The sequence below is a fragment of the Rhinoderma darwinii genome, chromosome 8 (assembly GCF_050947455.1).
Source record: "Rhinoderma darwinii isolate aRhiDar2 chromosome 8, aRhiDar2.hap1, whole genome shotgun sequence".
In the NCBI taxonomy this organism is placed as follows: Eukaryota; Metazoa; Chordata; class Amphibia; order Anura; family Rhinodermatidae; genus Rhinoderma; species Rhinoderma darwinii.
The window spans coordinates 11179377-11203557 of NC_134694.1; the positions used below are offsets into that span (position 1 = coordinate 11179377).

Here is a 24181-nt window from a genome sequence, read left to right on the forward strand (position 1 = left end):
TATTTTGTCAGATGTCCTTTTATTTAATGACCACAGCTATGAGTTATACATTGACTTTATGCTCATGTGCCGCCTCATTCATGAACATGTGTGAAATGAATGGAATTTCTCTGAAGTACCATAAAGCACCTATCTGGCTTCTCTCTCTCTTCATGTATCCAGCGTGATGTGTCAGTTCAGTGTTGTTGAAAGTAAGAGTGCCACATTTCCATCAGAGAAACAGCGCCACCTGCTGGACGACAGTGTCCTGGAATCCCAGAGCCCTGTGAAGAACAATACTCAGACATCAGTGTTTACCAATGGGATTTCCATAGGTAAGTGCTTGGTATAGTTTATTGTACATTTCTCTTTCCAGCTTCTCATTCCTACTACATTCTGCAGCTTTCTCATCTATTTCTCTGTCTATTGATGAAGCATTGATTTAGTCCTAGCAGTGGTTTAACCAATCATTATTTCTCTAAACTACAGTAGGGATTGAAATATATGGATTGTGAATACAATTATCATTGACTGTAAGTAAATGCAAGGTCTCCTGTGTCCCCACCCAAAACATATTATAACCAGTACACAATACCAATATGGAGAACTACCAAAAATTCCCTTTTCATCATAAGGACAATCTCCTAGATGTCACATATCCTACATTCATATGGGCGAGGGGCATATATAAGCCCAATACTACATGGTACAAACGGTGATGACTCACTCACTGAAATAAAGACCTCTAAATTCAGTCTTTGACACACCATTTCTATAAAAAGTATGCATTTTATTAAGTACAGAAACATAAAATGCATATAAAATCTTCATCAAAGATGATTGCCACAGTGTGATAGACGGTTACCAGACAGCAGCACATACAAACAAACATGAATACTGGACTAATAGAGTCATAGTATATAAGTGTATATATTAGTATACAAGGGTAGATGCAAGGAACAGGGAGATAATCATAGTCCCATTGAACCAGTACAAAATTGTATCAGGTGGAAATCCTTTATAAGGTACAGAGAAATCTAACCAACTAACTGTTGTCCAACTTAGATACATAAGTAAAGAACATACGGTATATGCCTAATAGCAGCTTACCCATGGTGAAAGAATCGCTGTCTGGCGTCACACCCCGACACGCATAGCGACTGAAAGTCTTCATCTGGCACCACCCCCAAACGAAGGCTTTCACCCGAAACGCGTGTCAGGGTGTGACGCCAGACAGCGATTTATTCACCATGGGTGAGCTGCTATTAGGCATATACCGTATGTTCTTTACTTATGTATCTAAGTTGGACAACAGTTAGTTGGTTAGATTTCTCTGTACCTTATAAAGGATTTCCACCTGATACAATTTTGTACTGGTTCAATGGGACTATGATTATCTCCCTGTTCCTTGCATCTACCCTTGTATACTAATATATACACTTATATACTATGACTCTATTAGTCCAGTATTCATGTTTGTTTGTATGTGCTGCTGTCTGGTATCCGTCTATCACACTGTGGCAATCATCTTTGATGAAGATTTTCTATGCATTTTATGTTTCTGTATTTAATAAAATGTATACTTTTTATAGTAATGGTGTGTCAAAGACTGAATTTTTAGGTCTTTATATTATAACCAGTGTTGTTCCATGTTGGCGTACTAGCAGAAACAATGCTGCCTGCAGAGTTTACATTGTTCTTAGACAGTTTTGTGCAGTTTTAAAGAGGTATTGTAATGTAGCCCCCAATCTCCCACCCGCTGCATTTATGGAAGTATTGTGCTTGCTCTGGGGTTGCCATGGTAGTATCAACAGACTAATTAATGCTGGCCATATAGATAAGATAGCTATCTGACAGCTTACTCTCCCGCATTCCCTATAAACATGCATGTTCAGGTCAACTGAGCGTGCACCTTTATCTTAATAGGGAAAGGGGCATATGCCAGTGCTGCGCACATTTTGGCGGTGCTCATCCCCATCACTCACTGCTCTGATCAGTGCAGGGGAAGCAGCAGGAAGCGAAGCACAATCAGTGCAATTATCTCTACTGGGGGACATGGGCACTAGCGGAGGTAAGTAACCCACTGGGCACTAGCTATGGTTAATCCCTTCACTATACCACCAGGGATGTTGGTATTAACCCTTTCACCACCCTATGGATATTAGATAATCAAACATCTTTGCATGAAGCACAATATTTACATGAGTGCAGCAGAGTGAGCAACAAAATAAAATTTATTTTAGAAAGTGTAATCAATTTTAAAGTAAACGTCTTTAAATTGCTTGTTTGTCTAGCAAAGAAATCTGACTTTCTTGGAATACATTTCTACCAGAGCTCACAATGACTCCACCACCAAGTCTATCATAAAAAATAGCTGCATCTCTTGTAGGTGGTCACGTGTGTTGTTTATTACTTCAATTTAATATTGCTTTGATTTTGGTTATTACCTGCATGTGTAAGGAAATATCGATGTTTCACTGCAATGTAAATATAATGTAAGGTAGGAGATAATTCGCAAGGAGAATTATAATGGTAACTTATTACATCTATCTGTATTCTGCATAGTGACATTTGGGGTTTAGCTACAAGTTTGTATGAAAAAGGAGAGATGCTGCCCCCTAGTGGTGTTTGTTTGTATGTTACCTATGAATGTAGCTTCTAGAAGTTACATAATAACCTCTTATAGAGTAATATATTACGTGTTTATTTTCAGTAGAGGTGAATGTGGATTCATATTTGTGCCGGTTTAGGAAAGATCTTGTGTGACTAGTAAAAGGCAGCAGAATCTGTATCTCCACAGCATGAAAGCGGATTTCGTTTTATCATATCTTTGACTGTATTCATATATTCCATTTTTGCATAAATCTTGGCAAAAAGTCATAAGTAAATGCAGGCTTGGGCCACGTTCAGGCATTTTTCTAGTTTTGTACAAGCGTTTTTAAGCTCTATAGAGAAGATTATGGAGCAAACCGTATGAAAAAACATCATAACTAGAGCATGCCGCGTTTTGATAAAAATGCCCCTGACCTCTAAAACTCTGTTTATGTATTTTTATATTTTACTATATACTTTCAAATGACATCTGGCCACAGCGTTTAAGCCCATAGAAAAAAACTGCAAAAAGACTCACAACCCAAGCAATGTTAAGGATAAATTGAAAATATTTTCCACTTGTCTGCAGCCTAGTCTTAATTTATGACACCCCAACCATTGAAGCTAAATCTTCTCAGAACACTTAGATCATCAATATCAGGACGTGGAGCCATGTGTTTTATACACCATAAAACACCATTACCTAAGTGACAAATGTCACGCTGTAATTCTCCGGCTGATGACAGGTGTAAGGTGAATGTAGAAGAGGTTAAGTGTCAGCGAGTGTAGAATGATAACCTAAAAATAATGTTACAGGAGAACTACTAGACGTGACATATAAAAAAAAGCCTTTAGTGTACATTTTATTAATGGCTTACGTTATATCAGATGAAAGGCAGAAGCTTCTCTACTATTGTGATCCCATGACAACTCTTCTGGTCAAATTCCTTACAGTGAGGAGGTTTTACAAAGTTAGAAAATTCAGACAAAACCTATCATGATCCTAAATGCTGATTGCATTCACGGTGCAGAACTTCGTTCACATCTGCGTCGGGACTCCATTCATGGGTTCTATCGGACCTTTCCTTCAGGGGAACCCATCAACAGAAATGCAAACGGAAACCATAGCTTCCGTTTGCATAACCATTACTTTCAATGGTAATGCTTTTCTGTTGCTAATGGTTTCCGTTTGTCTCTGTTCTGTAAGGTTTCTGTTTTTTTTTACGGAATTAATAGCACAGTTGACTGCGCTATTGATTCTGTCAAAGAAATGGTTGTTGGGTCGAGTATGGTATCTTAGCAGCCTCACACGCAAAAAAAAATCATACCACCCATTACCTCGCTGCAGATTATACAGTAACTACAGTACTAATTAGAGGCAGAATAAACATTTACATTAAGTGACTCACAGGTGTTGATTTCTCAGATTCTAGTTGTTCTTTTTCTCTTTTCTTCTCCATCCGGTCCAGACCTCTATGATGACTGCTCCCGGCCACAGCCCATTTTTGCAGTTTGCCGTTCAGATGTCTTCAGCTTCTCACTTTTCAAATATTTCTGCACCTATAAGCGAAGATAAAATTCTCTTGGTGCCACACACTATGCCCCTAAATGTAATAGTACCATACACTGCACCGCTAATTATAATAGAACCATGCACTGTGTCCCTGATTATAATAGCACCATACACTGTGTGTCCCACACACACATACTGCTCTCTGTAGATAGTGCCCCCCATAGAGCCCCCTGTAGATAGTGCCCACAAAGAGCCCCCTGTAGACAGTGCCCCACATAGAGCCCCCTGTAGACAGTGCCCTACATAGATCCCCCAGTATATAGTAGCCCCTGTAGATAGTACCCCACATACATCCCCCTGTAGATAGTGCCCCACATATACCCCCCTGTAGTTAGTGCCCCACATATAGCTCTCCCTTGTAGATAGTGCCACACACATAGACCCCCTGTAGATAGTGCCCCACATATAGCCCTGCTTGTAGATAGTGCCCTATATAGATCCCCCTGTAAATAGTAGCCCCTGTAGATAGTGCCCCACATATAGCTTCCCCTGTAGATAGTGCCCCACATATAGCCCCCTGTGGATAGTGCCCCACATATAGCCTCCCCTGTGGATAGTGCTCCACATATAGCCTCCCCTGTGGATAGTGCCCCACATATAGCCTCCCCTGTGGATAGTGCCCCACATATAGCCTCCCCTGTGGATAGTGCTCCACATATAGGCCCCCTTTATATAGTGCCCCACACATAGCCCCCCTTTAGATAGTGCCCCACACATAGACCCCCTTTAGATAGTGCCCCACACATAGACCCCCTGTAGATAGTGCCTCACACATAGTGTCCCACACACAGCCCCCCTGTAGATAGTGCTCCACACATATAGCCCCCCTTGTAGATAGTGCCCCACATATAGGCCCCCTCTGTAGATAGTGCTCCACATATAGCCCCCCTGTAGAGATTGCCCCACATATAGTCCCACTGTAGACAGTGCCCCACATAGTGCCCGACATAGGGCCTCCTGTAGATACAGCCCCCTATGGAGCCCCTGTAGATAGTGCCCTACATAGATCCCCCAGTATATAGTAGCCCCTGTAGATAGTGCCCCACATACAGCCCCCTATAGTACCCTACATAGACCCCCTTGTAGATAGTAGCCCCTGTAGATAGTGCCCCATATTTAGTGCCCCACATATAGCCCTACCCTGTAGATAGTGCCCCACACATATAGACCCCTTGTAGATAGTGCTCCGCATATAGCCCTCACATATAGCCCCCTGTAGATATTGCCCCACGTATAGCCCCGCCTGTAGATAGTGCCCTATATAGATCCCCTGTAAATAGTTCCCCACACATAGGCCCCCTGTAGATAGTGCCCCACACAGACCCCCTGTAGATAGTGCCTCACACATAGTGCCCCACACATAGCCTTACAGTAGATAGTGCCCCACACATAGCCCCCTATAGATAGTGCCCCACATATAGCCCCCCTGTAGATAGTGCCCCACATATAGGCCCCCCCTGTAGATAGTGCTCCACATATAGCCCCCCCTGTAGATAGTCCACTGTAGATAGTGCTCCACATATGGCCCCCATATATAGCCCCCCTGTAGATAGCGTTCCACATATAGCCTCCCATGAACATTGTGCTCCACATATAGCTCCACACTTTTTAACAGAAAAAAACTTTACATACTCACTTAAACCCATTCCCGCGCCATTCTCTTGCAATGCAGGCCTGCTCTCTTCTGAGCAGGTCTGCATGGGGCTGAACGATACAAGCAGCGTGATATCGTCATCGCCTCGCTTGCTTCATTAAAAGGCGATAAGTGGCTGGGCAAGTCATTCTGCCCTACCTATCAGTGCCTTTCAATTTTGATAGACGCTGATTGGCAGATGCCTTGCCCTGTCATTCAACGACGCAAACGGCACGGTGACGTCATCGTGCCGCTTACGCCATTGAAAGCCGTTGAATAGCGGGACACAGAACATGCCCTGCCATACACCGCTTATGCATGTAATTGTATCTGGGTCCTACAGACGCAGGTACAATTATAGTGCAGGAGGGGGTGGCGGCGGCTGGTTTCAGTGGCGCCACAGCCTCCTCAGAGAGGCAGGAGGCCGCTGCCTGAGGCGAGATGCTCATCTCGCCTCATGGACGGCGCAGTCCTGCATTTGCATATAGCCTTGCGCCAGTGTTTATTGCCGTAGACTAGGGCCGGTATATGTACTATAGCAGGCACTCCTGAGTCACAGAGACACAGTTACTGATCCTGCTGTTGAGCTGTGGTAACATTCCTGTGATAATGAAGAATAATTACATGCAAGTGACTAAGTAGTAATCTATTAATAAACACGTCTCATGCACAGGCTGGCTTTGAGTTGAAGTTTGTATTTCTCTGTAGATGTCATTTGTGTTACCTTCATAATACAAAATACACCATTCACCGACCTTATGTTGTTCTATGTCACAAGGGAGCAAGCATCTATCACCCCCAGAGCTGGCAACAGAGGTGCAGGAGATGATGAGTGCCGGCAGAGACATTACACATGGCTCATACGTGAACAGGGGGATTCAGGGGAAAATGTGTAAATATCGTCCTGTCAAGCAGTGAGGATGTTGACGCACGCATTAAAGCAAAATGTTTCAAAATGAACAGCGCCCTCACTGCAAATAATACAGTGAGGAGATCCAGAAGCCAGCTCTACACATGCCATAAACAACTTCAATTGACTTCACAAAATGTGAGTTCATGGCTGGATGACTTGGAGCTCTGGATCCTAAATTTACTGTGTCGTGAGTTCTGCACTGACCTGGCTGAGCACCCATCAAATGAGTAAGCTGCGAATCTCTGTGGTGCAAATACTAAAATCCCACTGCACATACTGCTCCATGAGGTAGTAGTCCAGGGGTTATGAAGCAACAGGAACTCTGAGGGACGCTAACATTTATGCGTGGCTACAGGTTGTACTTGGGTATAAATATGTTACCTATTCTTTTACGAGATCCGGGTGATTTTCGGAAACCCCCATTACTATTACAGACATAGGAAAATAAAAATCTTTTAAATAAACTTAGTCTTGAAAAAGACAGGGTCCACGGCCGCAGCCCCCTGATTCCACCACCAGTCCTCTGGGTAGTGATGTGCCATAACTGGCTGCCTTGGTCATTTGTCGTCTCAATGGACATGATGTCACAACCTAAAGGACCGGTGATGGAGGAAGGAGAGATCTGCAGCACGCCCTCAAATCTGCACCAAATCCGTTCTACAATTTTTCTGATTCTGCACTGAAAATGATTGTTGCGCACCAGTCACTAATATCTGAGACGTGTGTGGGTTTCCGTGCAGTCTCTGCCAGGAGAGGTGATCATAGACGTTATAGTTAAAAAAAATATATATATATTATTTTTACACATATCAGATATCATTCTTCGGCCTCATGCACACGACCGTATCCGCAAATACTGACTGTAAATACGGTTCCGTATTGCTTTAAGATCATCAGCAACGTACCCATTTCTGCTGAATGGTATCCACAAATACGGTCTGTATTGCATCCGTATATACAGATCCGGAAAAAGAAAAGAGGCCTGGTGATTGGAAATCCCCTTTGTGTCGCTTAGCAATTTTGGCTTCCCCCATAGATTTCTATGGAGGAGTCCGTGCCGCAAGAACACTCATCCGTAGCGATATGTAAAGGTGTCCGCGGTCAATGGAAGTAAATGGGTCAGTTTTTGCGGACCGTAATTTTGGTCCACAAAAACGGAGTTTTTTTTACTGTCATGTGCATGAGGCCTAAGATGTATCTCTGAAGCATGGGGTTCGATTGTAAATCTGCCTGTAATTTTCTATGCGGGTAATTCAAGTGTTCCTATTAGGGTAAGTTCACACAGAGTTTTTTATGCTGAAAACGTGCCAAAAAAAAGGCTGAAAATGCCTCCCATTGATTTCAATAAGAGGCATTTTTTTCCCGCGAGCGGAAAAACCGTCTCGCGGAAAAAAGAAGCGGCATGCCCTATCTTCGGGCGTTTATGTCTCTGACCTCCCATTGACATCAATGAGAGGCAGAGAAAGCGTATTTCGCAGCGGTTTTTTGCCCGCGGCGCTCAATGGCCGCGGGTGAAAAACTCTGCGAAAATCTGAATTTTGAGGCAGATTTTCTGCCTGAAAATAACTCTGTGTGAACCCAGCCTTATAGTGATTTATAAGAGGACAGTAGAGTGCGGGTCCTCCAGAGACTGTGTGCATTTATGTGTTTGTAGACGATCTTGATATAAGTGATACATGACCCCAACCAGACTTCCATTTCATCAGCTCCGTTACCGCTGGAAGTAGCCTCCTGAGTAAAGCCCCTAATAATCTACACGTTGCTAGAAGTATGTAAGGTTCCTTCCAGTAGTGCATGTTTTAAGTAGAGCAGCAATCTTTAACCGGTGGCTCTTCAGCTGTGGTAAAACTACAACTCCCAGCATGCCGTAGACTCCTTGAAGAGTAACATATATCAGTCAGTGTGTGCAGGGGAAGGGTTGAGTGCAGAATCCCTTGCAGATAGGATTAATTACAGATGTTAGATATGGCTGATAGGAAAAGATTACAGCAGAGTATAATTATTAGATTTGCTTGTTGGACCATGAATACATTGTCCTTCTGGAAATGATCTGATCTGCTGCCAGAGAAATGTATTAATAACTATGTCACATAATGTGTGTTATATTACATAAGGTACTCATGGTGGTGTCATATCTACTATAGTGGTGTTGGGGGTAGTAGTGCTCCATGTATACAGTATAATACAATTGTATTAGGGCCATGAATTGAGATTTATACGTTTTGTGATAAAGATTAAGCCAATTATTGTAGTAAATGTCAGATTTCCCCACTTTTTGTCTTGTAGGAAGCAGTGAAAGTTCAGAGTTCAGTGAAGAGGTGTCTTCTGTCCTTGACAGGTGAGTTGTTTTCTACTACAATGAATATCTGAATAATAAAATAGAAAATGAAGCCTGGGGACTTACTGCCGATAGAAATATACTAATACAAATCATTCAAAGTAGATATAAAGTCATGCTATTCTTTGAGAAAATGCATTCCCACACAATCCAGAGAACACAAGGTTAAAAAAATAATATTATGACCTTTTGCCTTAAAGAGGACCTGAGACTTGGTCATAGAAGTTGAACTGGTTAAGGGCTCATTCAGACGAGCGTAAAACTCGTCTGTGTGCTGTGCGTGAAAATCACACACAGCACACTGAGCCATTGATTTCAATGGGGCCGTTCACACATGCAGGAGTTTTCACGCAGCGTGTGTCCGTTGCGTAAAATTCACTGTGCTTGAATAACGCATGCCCCTCGCAAAGCACACTGATGCATAATGCACCAGATTCACGCGCGTTTTTCACGCGCGGGAATCTGATACGCTCGTGCGATTGTAGCCTAACTGACCTGAATAGCGCTATCTCCCTGACTTCAGCCCTGTTTTTCTTTTTTTCCTGGACCTCCCGTTCTAGAGATACGTCCACTGTTGTGTTGGCTCCCTATATGCTAATTTGTTGTAGTTAACCAACAGGGCGTGAACTACCCTCAAGCTGTCTCGCACTGATTGGTCAACATCAGAGGCAGGGAAGCTAGCTCCGCCCCGTTGGCTTACTACAGCAAATTAGCAAATAGAGAGAAAACACAATAGTGTTAAACTGGGGGAGGGTCCAGAAAAAAAAAAAACAGCGCTGGAATCAGGGAGACAGTTCTTTTCACGTGAGTAAGGGCCTGTTCACATCGGCGTGAGCTTTACTATACTTTCCGTTCATCTGACTGCCGATGGAACAGATGAACGGAAAGTGTAGTTTTCATTTGCAATACCATTGATTTCAATGTTATTTCTTTTTGTTCCAGTTTGCGTTTGTTCCGCTAGGTTTCAGTTTTTTTCACGGAAATAATAGCGCAGCACACTATGCTGTTATCTCCGTGAAACAAACGGAAACCTAGCGGAACGGAAGCAAACCGAAACCAAAAAATACCATTGAAATCAATGGTATTGCAAACGATACTTTCCATTCATCTGTCCTCTGATGGAACAGAAATCCAAAACGAAAGGCCCACGCTGATGAGAAGAGTCCCTTGACCAGTTCAGCTTATACGACCTAGTGACAGATCCTCTAACTTGTCCCTCTAGCATCCTCTAACTTGTCCCTCTAGCACTACACAAATATGTAGAACTTGTACAGCAGGCGGCTGGGTCGTACTGTAGTGTGTCAATGTTACCATCTAGATTTTTTCTATGTTTTATGTTCAGTGTTTTCTGTCCTTACAGAAGTTTATCTTCTACATAAAAATATCCATCTGCTATTAAAGGATACGTTTTAAAAGCTCTACTCATGAGACCTGATAATGGGGATTGGCTACAGCTCAGGGCATATCTGTCAACTAAAAGCCTGAAACTCTGTTTATATAAAGTCATCATAAAATATCTTTGTTGTCCTGGGTAACAACCCAATAATATCCAGTGCAAAGGGAGACAGATATTACACAGGTTCTTCTTCACCTTACACCTACATGGCCAAAGGTAAACCACAAGGACACGGCTGAACGTATTCCAGCGTGACCGAGTCATTTACCTTGTGCCGTGTGGGTGGAAGCAGCTAAATGTAAATATCCCTTATAAGTCATGACCGATCATCACAACAGAAGCCGTCTCTAGGCTGGTATAATGCGGCTGCATTCTGTATCACGGCCGCATTAGCCGGACCTCCTGCATTTCTACTTAACTGAACATCGTTCACCATAAAGCTCTATAAAACTGCCCGTAAAGTCCTCCTTAAAATAGACCCTTCCAAAATCTCCTGGCAGCATTATATAGTCCACTCCGGAAGCATTTATAATACAGCATGAGGCACTGTTATTTTCTACAGAATGGAATAAATTCACACATTGCCTGGTCTGGGTGGGTTTCCATAACCGTTTCCGTTTTTTTTGTTTGGCCCCTGACTCTTTTTGTCCCCTGTGTATAACTATGAGACCTTATGATATGCCGCCTACTTGTGGTGTCGTTTCATGAACAATGGCAGCTGGAAATGTCCTTTATATTAAGTGCACTATTGGAAATGACAAGGCAATAATGACAAATAAATAAATAAATTATTTCCCATGACATCGGAACAACCCCTATACGGTGAAAGGTACAAGTCAGGAAGCAGATCCCGAGCACTCCCTAACAGCGAGGACCATCACAGAGTGCCCATGTATATCGGAGACAGAAGGCACCGATCTCTCCTAACCTCTACAAATGTTCTTTGGGTGCCTTATACAGTCATTTTATAATTAATACCTCTATATTCCAACCAAGTCGCTAATACCAGGCTGCAATGATATTCAACTCTTTAAAGAGCCACTAACCAAAAGATACAAAATTGCTAATGTAAAAAAAATTATTGATAATAAAGTAGTACAGAGGCAGTATCAAAGCTTTATGACAAAGAAGTGCAAAAGGAAACAATAAAGACGAGTGTGAAACATGAAAACAACTCCCTTTTATGACATATTTATCCAGGCCCAGTAACTATACACTGGAATTTATACAAGTTTTCATCTCAAGACAGAAAGATGGGAAGAGACTGTGCGTCACTTTAATAGGACTGGCCCATATCTTGGACACCAAAATAGGCAGGGCTTTGAAAAGGGATGTGGTCCTTGGAGATGACTGTGGACTATGATAAATGAAGCCGTAGCTTGTCAGATCACTCCAGCTTAAGGGAAAGCTACTCCTTACTCGAGGGTAACCCGGTGTCAGCCAGTACTGTTATATGGATATAGCTGCATGTTACTTGGGTATGCTTTTTCTTGCACCATGCACGGTTTTCGAACTCATGTTTAAATTTGCAAACAGGAGTCGTATGTACGCCACGCTGGGTCCCAACTGGAGGGTCCCGGTACGGAACTCTCCCAGGAGTCGAAGCTGTGTGTACAGGTACATATAGGTGGTGGGTCTATCCTCTTCAATGAGTAAGGACTTAAAGTGCACCTTCACACATCGGAAGCAGCCATTTTTGTTGCCTGAACCATTGGTGCACTATATACTGACTATCACATCTAGTTGTAAAGCAGAGGCACGGAGTAACCTCATACCTCTGTAGTGTGAGGCATTCTACCCATTCTAATTAATTAACGATGCTTCAGCTCACAACATGGCTGTCTCCAATGTGCGTAATCAACTGGATCTCTTTTTCAAATTTCATGCCTGACTTAACACGATCACAATCAGAACTCCTGTATTAACACTATTCTATATATAAATATATATATATGCTATTGCCTTTATTACTAGTTTTATATTCTATTCTGCCTTATTCACATAGTCCTTTTATTATCTTTGAGAAATTAAATAAGTTGTCCAGAAATAGCACCATTCTTGTACAGGGGTTGTGTCTGGTTTTGCATCTCATCTTCATTCAAGTGAATGCTGCAATATTAGACTCAGCCCCTGGACAGGAGTGGCGCTGTTTCTCGGGGGACGGACCCTCTTTTTTTATCCTGGACTGACAATTCTTTTAATGTTTCACAAGACACAAACAGAATAAGTATCTGGATTATCCTAGGAATATTTAGGGAAAAAAAAGTTACTGAGTTTTGATCATTATTTTACAGATAAAAATTAATTTAATATCCTCATATACTTCAGTCACATAAAATTCTGTAGAGTTATTGTTCTCTCTCAGGCAGAACATCTAGCTACTTCCTCCCATTTGTCAGAAAATAAACCTCGCTCTGCTGTGCTGCATTGTGCTAGATGTAGTGCTTATATCCGAATCACCTTAGAGTGGTCTCCTGTAGATCATCCATCTCTCACAGTTCAGTGCAATATAGATAAGGTACACTGTAAATTTCCCAGTGATACATAGGTAAAGATTTATATTGAGCTGCATACACATAGTGCAGTCGTCCGTTTACAGCACTATCTGGTAATGCCATGTTAATATTTTTCAGTCATTTGTGCATCTCTAGCCACTCAGTGGGCCCCTTTTTGAGTTTTTAAAGGGTGGACCAAAAGCAAATCCACACTGTAGGCTTTCCCTCGGTAATGTCTCAGTCTCATTGAATTAAGCTGCACTGACCTATCCAGAGGGATCACTGAGGGATGAGTCCTCCTTTGCATATAGCTGTAGGTTTGCTTTCAGCCTATGTAGCTGTATTAGGAGGTTCCTTATGGATGCTCTTGCTTTAAGATGTCTAATAGCTTATCTCGCCTTCTATAATGTAATGGAGTAGTTAGTTTTTCTCTTCAGGAGACAGCCGCCTAGCAACTGCTGATGGTGTGGTTTTGCCACGCTGCAAAACTGCATGCGGTTTTTTTCTGCAATTTGCCACGATTTCTGAGCCAAGTGAAAAACCGCAGCAAATCGTTGTAAAAAGGGATGCCTTATTGCAAGGGGCATAACTAGGAAAGACTGGGCCCTATAGCAAAGTTTTAACTGGGCTCCCCCTCCCCTGGGTGCGACACACAGCCCCCTCTGTAGATAGTGCCCCCCTGAAGACAGTGCTATACAGCCCTCCTGCAGACAGTGTAACTCCCTCCTTGTAGACAGTGCAACTCCCTCCTTGTAGACAGTGCCATGCAACCCCCTTGTAGATAGCGCCCCCCCCCCCCCACCTCACCTTTGCAGATAGTGTTATACTGCCTCCCCTGTAGATAGTGCCACACAGCCCCCTTGTAGATAGCCCCTTACTGCCCCCCTGTAGATAGCACCACACAGCACCGTGTGTGTGTGTGTGTGTGTGTGTGTGTGTGTGTGTGTGTGTGCGTGTGTCAGTCAGTATCTACAGGGGACAGTGTGTGTGTGTGTGTGTGTGTGTGTGTGGCCCTATCTACTGGGGGACAGTGTGTGTGGCACTATCTGCAGGGGACAGTGTGTGTGTGGCACTATCTACAGGGGACACAGTGTATGTAGCACTATCTACAGGGGACAATGTGTATGGCAATTTCTATAGGGGAACAGTGTGTGTGTGTGTGTGTGTATGTGTGTGTCGCTTTCTACAGGGGGCAGTGTTTGTGTGCTACTATCTACAAGGGGACAGTGTGTGTGTGTGGCAGTATCTACAGGGGAACAGTGTGTGCCACTGTTTTCATGGGACAGTGTGTGTGTAGCACTAACTATATAGGAATAGTGTGTGTGGTTGCCAATATCTACAAGAGACAGTGTGTGTGGAGCACTATCTACAGGACACAGTGTGTATGTGTCATGATTTACATAGGTAAAGTGTGTGTGTGTGTGTGTGTGTGTGTGTGTGTGTGTCACTATCTACAGGTACACAGTGTATGCATGGCACTATCTACAGGAAAACTGTGTGTGGGGCACTATCAACAGATACTATCTACTGTAGATAGTGCCACATACACTGTGTCCCCTGTAGATAGTGCCACATACACTGTGCGTGTGGCACTATCTACAGGGGACAGTGTGTGCCGAGCACTATCTACAGGGGACAGTGTGTGCCGAGCACTATCTACAGGGGGACAGTGTGTGTCGAGCACTATCTACAGAGGGACAGTGTGTGTGCCACTATCTACAGGGAACAGTTTGTGACACTATCTACAGGGGGACAATGTGTGTGCCACTATCTACAGGGGACAGTTTGTGTGTGTGTGCCACTATCTACAGGAGACAGTGTTTATGTGTCATGATCTACATGGGGACAGTGTGTGTGGCACTATCTACAGGTACACAGTGTGTGTATGGCACTATCTAAAGGAAAAATGTGTGTGGCACTATCAACAGATTGTGTATGTGGCACTATCTACAGTTGACAGATGCATTGTGTCCCCTGTAGATAGTGCCACATACACTGTGTCCCCTGTAGATAGTGCCACATACACTGTGTCCCCTGTAGATAGTGCCACATACACTGTGTCTCCTGTAGATAGTGCCACATATACTGTGTCCCCTGTAGATAGTGCCACGTACACGGTGTCCCCTGTAGATAGTTGTTAGAAAAGTTTTACATTTATGATTACTTTATCTAATGAAGACTAAAACTGTGTATGTGTAAAGCCTTGACTAACAAAATGTGTAATATGTTTTATTGTTAAGATAACTGATATTATATGAGGAGGGGTAGCTGAATTCCTAAAACGGGAGATTAGAATTTCCAGACAAACGTTTAACTTCTAATTAGTTGTCAATTGTGATATATGAAGCAAACCCTAAGGGTATGTGCACACGTAGTGACCAAAAACGTCTGAAAATACAGAGCTGTTTTCAAGGGAAAACAGCCCCTGATTTTCAGACGTTTTTTGAGCAACTCGCGTTTTTCGCACCGTTTTTCGCGCCGTTTTCGGAGCTTTTTTCATTGGAGTCTATGAGAAAACAGCTCCAAAAACGTCCAAAGAAGTGTCCTGCACTTCTTTTGACGAGGCTGTATTTTTACGTGTCGTCGTTTGACAGCTGTCAAATGACGACGCGTAAATGACTCGTCTGCACAGTACGTCGGCAAACCCATTCAAATGAATGAGCAGATGTTTGCCGACGTATTGTAGCCCTATTTTCAGACGTAAAACGAGGCATAATACGCCTCGTTTACGTCTGAAAATAGGTCGTGTGAACCCAGCCTAACAAGAACTAGTCCAGACATGTTAGGGTGAGTTCACCCTGAGTTTTTTAGCGAGTTTTTTTACGCCGGAACCCCTCTGCAAAACACGGCAAAAAACGGCTGAAAATGCCTCCCATTGATTTCAATGGGAGGCAGGGGGTGTTTTTTTTCCCGCGAGAGGAAAAATTGGCGCGTGGGAAAAAGAAGGGACATGCCCCATCTTCTTAATGGCCACGGGCGAAAAACGCCGCGAAAATCGGCGTACAGGCAGAGGAAAATCTGCCTCAAAACTCCAAACGGAATTTTGAGGCAGATTTTCCTCTTGTAAAAAACTCTGTGTGAACCCAGCCTTATTTTCAGAATATGTATAACAACTGTCATTCAGGATGGAGGCAGACATTTGCTGATGGATTTTTGATCTACCTGTCATATTGTCTCCTTATCGATAAGAATAAAAGACGCGCATTTCTATTAAAATGACTTCTTGAATCTCCTTGATAAGAACATAAATTCTTCTAACAATAGTGCCACATACACTGTGTGTGTGGCCCACCATAAAGGGGACAGTGTAAGTGTCACTATCTACAGGGGACTGTGTATGGAACTATCTACAGGGAACATTGTGTGTTGCACAATCTACAGGGAACACTGTGTTTGTCACTATCTATAGGTGTGTGTGTGTGTGTGTGTGTGTGTGTGTGTGTGTGTGTGTGTGTGTGTGTGTGTGTGTGTGTGTGTGTGTGTGTGTGTGTGTGTGTGTGTCAGAGTGTGTGTGTCAGAGTGTGTGTGTCAGAGTGTGTGTGTCAGAGTGTGTGTGTCAGAGTGTGTGTGTCAGAGTGTGTGTGTCAGTCAGTCAGTCATCTACAGGGGAATAGTGTGTGGTTGCCAATATCTACAAGGGACAATGTGTGTGGCACTATCTACAGGAAACTGCGTGCTCCACTGTCTACAGGGGGACAGTGTAATTCGGACTATCTTTAAGGGACAATGTGTGTGGGGCACTATCCACAGTGAACACTGTGTGGCACAATTGTGCGTGCGTGTGCGTGCGTGCGTGTGCGTGTTGTGCGTGTGCGTGTGAGACTACCTACAAGGTAAAGTGTGTGTGGCTCTATTAGTATTAGGGCTTAGGCTGAGTTCACACGACCTATTTTCAGACGTAAACGAGGCGTATTATGCCTCGATTTACGCCTGAAAATACGGCTCCAATACGTCGGCAAACATCTGCCCATTCATTTGAATGGGTTTGCCGATGTACTGTGCCGACGACCTGTAATTTACGCGTCGTCGTTTGACAGCTGTCAAAAGACGACGCGTAAAATTACAGCCTCGTCAAAAGAAGTGCAGGACACTTCTTGGGACGTTTTTGGAGCCGTTTTCTCATAGACTCTATTGAAAACAGCTCCAAAAACGGCCGAAAAAACGGCGCAAAAACACCGCGAAAAACGTGAGTTGCTCAAAAAACTTCTGAAAATCAGGTGCTGTTTTCCCTTGAAAACAGCGCCGTATTTTCAGACGTTTTTGGCTCAGCGTGTGAACATACCCTTATTCAGACGAACGGGATATACGTCCGTGCAACGCGCGTGATTTTCACACCTGTCGCACGGATCTATATTAGTCTATGGGGCCGTGCAGACAGTTGCGTGATTTTTACGCAGCGTGAGTCCGCTGCGAAAAACTCACGACATGTCCGTTCTTTGTGCGTATTTCGCGCATCACGCACCCATTGATGTCAATGGGTGCGTGAAAATCACGCGCACCACACGGAAGCACCACATTCTTTTCTGTTTACAAACATCCAAACGGATTGTCATAATGATGGTGGCTGCGAGAAAATCACGCAGCCGCGCATCATACAGGGCTGACACACGGAGCTGTTAAGTGCCTTTTGCGCACGCAAAACGCTGGTTTTTTTGCATGCGCAAAACGCACACGCTCCTGTGAATCCGGCCTTATAGTCAATAAAGTGCACACAGCCAGAGGTCGGCTATAAATTTGTGCCCGGGGAGCAGATAATGACAATATGGTGACACACTTTTCCAAGTATACAACTGCCTGCTTTAATAAATTTGGATTTCGTTGACTTTTGAAGAAAAATATAAACACATTCCTCACCTATCGGTGGCGCTATATTTACAAAATTCCAAGTTCAGAATCTTTGCCTATAACCAATGGATGTTGTCATTATTTAAAAATAAATCAATCATTTTTAGTTTCTTTAGGTTCCGCTTGGGGAGCTGTGCTGTTGTATTTTGAGAGCAGTTCATAATAACAACTATAGTTGGTGACTAGTTCTATGATAATTGGGGCGCTGGTGACTGATTTGTGGTAATAAAAATCCTGCTGCAAGTGGTCGTTTATTTCTATAGTGATCAATGTAAACTCCTCCATAGTCATGTGTGGTTACTCCTTCTGGGACCAAGCCATAGCAGAATTTATATGATATGGTTCCATCCCTACAAACCCTAAGAAGTCTATTAAAACAAGATTTTTATAAAAATGAAGTGATCCCTGCCAGTAAGCAGCCATGTATACCCCCTCTAGCAGCCAGTGGTCAGGGTGAGGTACTTTCTTGATGATCAGTGAGGGGCAAGACTGTGCATCACAGGGCAGGTAGAGAGAAGAAGCCCATGCTCTAGGTCATGAATTTCATTCCCTGGCTACATAGACTTACCACCTGGCAGCCATTTTGAATAATTTACCTTTCCACCAATAGAAATGTGTCAGATTTGCATAATTTCCCAGAATGCATTGCTGAAATTCTCCCTAAGTTTACTGAGTTTCGAAAAGTATACTGAGTTTCGAAAAGTATAAATTAAATGGAGGAAAAACTTGAAAATGTGGCTGTGGTGCACTGGCGAGGTTTCTGGCAGGATTTTGCTGGGTGAGCCCACGGGTGTGTACAGGATTTATTGGCTGAAACTTTTATAAAAGCATTTTTAATATATTTTGAATAAAAATTAAAAAAAATTATATAAATTTATTCATATATATTATTTTAACCTATATTTTCTAACTCTTCTATATGAGCCAATGAAGCATTCATATCACAGGGGCAAAGAACTAGAGGATAAGAAGCTGTTTATCGCAGCTAGCACCACTCATACTAGAAGGCCTGTTGCCAGCCACTTATAGTAGCAGCTCAGAACCTCAACCAGTGAGTGATCCTCCAGCCCACAAGACATCTGCAAGTGCACAATACACTATACAATAAGTAAACAAGAGCACTCCAACAGGGACACCTTCAGCGGGACATCTAATTAACTTAGGGAGAGTTTCAAGCAATGCACATTTTGCAATATGCAAATAGTAAAGCAATGCACCATGGGAAAATATGCAAATGTAATGGGTGGAAGGTATACCTGTTATATTCTTGTTACAGAGCAGGAAAAGGAGGAATCACAGAGGCGGGGAGGTGCATCACATGTTCCCTCCCAGTTTTTTCAGTGGCTAGGTTTCGGCCACCGAACCAGCACCATGGTGTGGGGCCAAGAGATTTGACTAGATCAAAGGGGGATGTAATATTTTTCCTTTCCACCAATAGAAATGTGTACGATTTGCTCAATTTCCCAGAATGCATTGGTAAAATTCCCCCTAAGTTTAATGAGTTTCGAAAAGTATAAATTAAATGGACGAAAAACTTGAAACTGTGGCTGTAGTGTTCTGGTGAGGTTTCTGGCAGAGGGTGGGTAAAGCTTATGAGTAAGCCCACAGGTGTGCACAGGATTCATTAGCTGCAAATTTTATCAAAGCATCTTTTTTTATACTTTTAGCAGAAAAGAAACACTATTTAAAACACTTCCATAAGTTCTAATAAACAATTCATATTACATGGTCAAAGAACTAGGGTGTAGAGAGAAGCACCTGATCTCAGCTAGTACCACTCATACCAGAAGGCCTGTTGCCATTACATATAGTAGCAGATCAGAACCTCAACCAGTGAGTGAGACTCCAGCCCACTAGACCTCTGCAAGTGCATAATACACAATATAATAAATCAACCAGAGCAACAGGGACACCTTCAGCGGGAAATCTAATTAACTTAGGGAGAGTTTCAAGCAATGCACATTGCGCAATATGCAAATAGTAAAGCAATGCACCATGGGAAAATATGCAAATGTGAAGGGTGGAAGGTATACCTGTTATATTCTTGTTACAGAGCAGGAAAAGGAGGAGTCACAGAGACGGGGAGGTGCATCACATGTTCCCTCCCAGTTTTTTCAGTGGCTAGGTTTCGGCCACCGAACCAGCACCATGGTGTGGGGCCAAGAGATTTGACTAGATCAAAGGGGGATGTAATATTTTTCCTTTCCACCAATAGAAATGTGTACGATTTGCTCAATTTCCCAGAATGCATTGGTAAAATTCCCCCTAAGTTTAATGAGTTTCGAAAAGTATAAATTAAATGGACGAAAAACTTAGTGTTCTGGTGAGGTTTCTGGCAGAGGGTGGGTAAAGCTTATGATTAAGCCCACAGGTGTGCACAGGATTCATTAGCTGAAAATTTTATCAAAGCATCTTTTTTTATACTTTTAGCAGAAAAGAAACACTATTTAAAACACTTCCATAAGTTCTAATAAACAATTCATATTACATGGTCAAAGAACAAGGGTGTGGAGAGAAGCACCTGATCTCAGCTAGTACCACTCATACCAGAAGGCCTGTTGCCATTACATATAGTAGCAGCTCAGAACCTCAACCAGTAAGTGAGCATCCAGCCCACTAGACCTCTGCAAGTGCATAATACACAATGTAATAAATCAACCAGAGCAACAGGGACACCTTCAGCGGGACATCTAATTAACTTAGGGAGAGTTTCAAGCAATGCACATTGCGCAATATGCAAATAGTAAAGCAATGCACCATGGGAAAATATGCAAATGTGAAGGGTGGAACGTATGTATACCTGTTATATTCTTGTTACAGAGCAGGAAAAGGAGGAGTCACAGAGGCGGGGAGGTGCATCACATGTTCCCTCCCAGTTTATTCAGTGGCTAGGTTTCGGCCACCGAATCAGCACCATGGTGTGGGGCCAATAGACAAGATCAAAGCTCATAGGGGCATGTAATATTTTTCCTTTCCACCAATAGAAATGTATATAATTTGCATAAATTCCCCCTAAGTTTACTGAGTTTCGAAAAGAATAAATGGTGTTGGCGAGGTTTCTGGTGGCTGAGGCTAAGGAGTAAGCCCAGGGACACGTCCAGTATTCAGTCGCTGAAAGTTTTAGAAAATATATTTTTTTCAATAAAACTAATTTCCATTACTTTATTAGAATTTATAAATTATAAAGCATCCATATCACATGCGCAAGGTACTAGGAGAGAAGCTGCTACCACACATACCATAAGGCCTGCTGACACCACTTTTTTTTTTTATAGAAAGTCCGAGTCGTGCTTTCTGTCACCCAAAGTGCAAAAAAAGTGCACAAAGGATGCGGCCTATCACAACCCTACTCCTAAAGGAGAGAGACACCACATAACCATTCCCCAACCCTCCAAACCATAGGCCAAGAGGATAGATGATCCCCCCTTACAGACGCTTAAGGGGACCCAACAACACTCCAAAGCTTCTACCTGAAGTGCCATCCCAGTGTCCACCTCCCCTCCATAGAAGGGTGTTGCAGGGGAAAAAGGAACCATTTAGATTGAAAAATGCTTTATTGACAATCAATCGTCATCATACAAACATTACTGCGACACAGCGCAAGCCATGAAGCAGCAAATAATAAATAATAACAGTCGTCAAACATAACATGGCAGTATAAGGCTATGTTCACACGGGGTATTTTGCCGAGTTTTTTGACGCGGAAACCGCGTCGCAAAACTCGGCAGAAACGGCCCGAGAACGCCTCCCATTGATTTCAATGGGAGGTGTCGGCGTCTTTTTCCCGCGAGCAGTAAAACTGCCTCGCGGGAAAAAGAAGCGACATGCCCTATCTTCGGGCGCTTCCGCCTCCGACCTCCCATTGACTTCAATGGGAGGCAGGAGAAAGCGTATATATCGCTGTTTTATGCCCGCGGCGCTCAATGGCCGCGGGCGAAAAACGGCGCGATAATTGCTGTTCACACGGAGTATTTTGGGGGAGGAATATCTGCCTCAAAATTCCGTTTGGAACTTTGAGGCAGATATTCCTCCCCCAAAATACTCAGTGTGAACATAGCCTAATACACAGTACAGGCTAGCCTATGCTATACACTACACCACATGCTACACTAACATTCTTGCATTCACTAAAGCCAAACAACAAAGCATTACAGACAAGTGATGGGATAGGGGAGTGGGTAGGAGGGGATAGGGAAGGGGGAAATCACAGGCCCGAAGCTTTATTGAAAGACAACACACAAGAAGGGAGAGTGGGGGGAAGGGGAGTATCAGTCCTCTTCCTCATCGACGTCCGGGCTGTCCCATTGCTGCACCAACCAGTTGTGGACTCACAGCTACATCTACAGTGATATTTGTATAATATTGGCATCATCTGACAAATGTGCCCACTCCCTCCCCTTGAAGGAATAGGGGGCTCTATATGTACAGTCATATTTATATAATGTAGAGGTCAGGTAAGGGATTTGGAAACATTGAAAGTTTTTTACTTTAGGATTTAAATACAGTCCTGACAACTGCATCATTAACTGTTTGTAACTGTTTGTTTATTTTTGCGTTGCCCATAACAACCAGCAATTGGTATCCGGTAGTTTTAAAAATCTGGACAAGCCTGTCCTTTACATACCGACACTCCTTGTCCTATTATTGTACGTTTTGTCGCGGACTAGATTGTTACACAAGTCTTATATGTTCCATTGTTTGATCTCTGATGTGTAAAGGAGTTTCAAATAAATAGAGATTTGTCTTATTTGTTTTAAGGGATTGGCGCTTTCTTTCATTCAGAATAATAATTCTTGTGGTCACCCCTTCTCTTGGCTTCTATTAACCCTTCAAACGGCTCCAGTGAACCCACTAAACGAAATATTTCCCTGTGTGCATAGTTTAATGAATACCACATGATACAATATCTCTCCATTAAAGTATCCCTTCAAAGCTACTCTCCTGCCCTATCTGACATTAGGCGCGGAGAGCCGTAACTGCATGCTGGGCGGTACAGTTGTTGAGGCAATCGTACAACTCCCAGTGGGGACCTGTGCACAATACTCACTGGACGTCATACGATTGCCTCTTCAACTGTACCGCCCAGCATGCAGTTACGGCTCTCTACGCCCAATGTCAGATTTGGAGGGATGTCAGATGAGCGCCGATTGACGAGACAGCTCGTCAATCGGCGCTCATTTGCTCCTTTTACAAGTAGCAATGAACAGTTATGTGTGGGGACGAGCGATCATTACCATGATCGTTCGTCCCTATACATTTCCATCATGTAGGCACTGCATCTCCCTGTTTACACAGAGAGATGCGCTGTCATCTAGCGACCATTTTATTTAAACTAGCAAATCAGCCGATGGACGAGCGTTTGCAGGTATTTTCTGCCTCCTATTAATTTCAATTGGAGGCCAGAGGTGGAAACCACTTGAGGATCATCAGCCCCCCACTCATAGTAATGACCATCAGCCCCCCTCACAGTAAAATGACCATCAGCCTCCCACTCACAGTTCCCCCCTGTAGATAGTGCCACACAGCCCACTCGTAGGTAGGGCCACACAGCCCCTTTGTAGATAGTGCCACACAGCCCCCTCGTAGGTAGGGCCACACAGCCCCCTCGTAGGTAGGGCCACACAGCCCCTTTGTAGATAGTGCCACACAGCCCCCCTGTAGGTAGTGCCACACAGCCCCCCTGTAGGTAGTGCCACACAGCCCCCTGTAGGTAGTGCCACACAGCCCCCTATAGGTAGTGCCACACAGCCCCCTGTAGGTAGTGCCACACAGCCCCCTGTAAAGACCGCCCGCGTCAAAGAAGTGTATGTCACTTCTTGAGACGTAATTGGAGCCATTTTCCATTGACACCATGGAAAAACAGCTCCAATTACGTCCGTAATGGACGCAGTGAAAAGCGCCTGCACATGCCATTACGTCTGAAATGCCGGAGCGGTTTTCTCCTGAAGCTGCCGTTTGAACATACCCTCAGTGAGAACAGTTCATCTAATATCCATATACATAATGCTCAAATATAATTACGGAAATATCTCCAGGAGCAGAGACACTCGATGTGAGACAGTAATACAAACTGTCTGCCTCCCCTACAAGCTGCACTATGAATGTTTCTGTGCCGCCATTTTCTCAATAATTTGCGCAATTACTGCATGTTTGTAGAAGATTTTAAAATCAGTAGAAAACAAAAGCACCTCACTGAAAAAAAGTAGTTGTCTTGATGCGGTGGAAGTTGTCATTTTGTGCGCCGTTTTAATATTCCTGAATCTGTTCGTTCATGAAGAACCTGCATGTAAAACAGTAAAAGACAGAGAAGGACTGGTTGAGGCCAGTTTTGTGTTTTTTTTAAACTGTAGTTGACCCCCAATATCCCTCTTCCCTTTCATGTCACACTCACAGGGAGCTGGGATATAAGGAGCTGTT

General features: G+C 43.3%; 1 protein-coding gene and 1 long non-coding RNA gene across 9 annotated transcripts in view; one reads left to right on the plus strand and one right to left on the minus strand.

The window, feature by feature from the left end:
• LOC142659198 (uncharacterized) lies at window positions 1–24045 on the minus strand. Of its 2 annotated transcripts, none has more exons than XR_012850283.1 (2): window positions 23958–24045; window positions 1–263 (listed from the first exon to the last, which is right to left on the minus strand). It is a non-coding gene; the product is annotated as an uncharacterized LOC142659198 (long non-coding RNA). The 2 variants fall into 2 exon arrangements; XR_012850282.1 differs by having other exon boundaries at window positions 23953–24039.
• The window catches only part of RALGPS1 (Ral GEF with PH domain and SH3 binding motif 1), a 350348-nt gene that overhangs the window by 301500 nt on the left and 24667 nt on the right, over window positions 1–24181 (plus strand). For 4 of the 7 annotated variants that reach the window (XM_075835061.1, XM_075835060.1, XM_075835059.1 and 1 more), the window contains 3 exons: window positions 163–314; window positions 8977–9028; window positions 11961–12041. In XM_075835061.1, coding sequence (XP_075691176.1) covers window positions 163–314; window positions 8977–9028; window positions 11961–12041 — 285 coding nt within the window. The remainder of the gene's footprint in view (window positions 1–162; window positions 315–8976; window positions 9029–11960; window positions 12042–24181) is intronic. The other 3 variants (XM_075835063.1, XM_075835062.1, XM_075835064.1) reach the window with 3 other exon arrangements.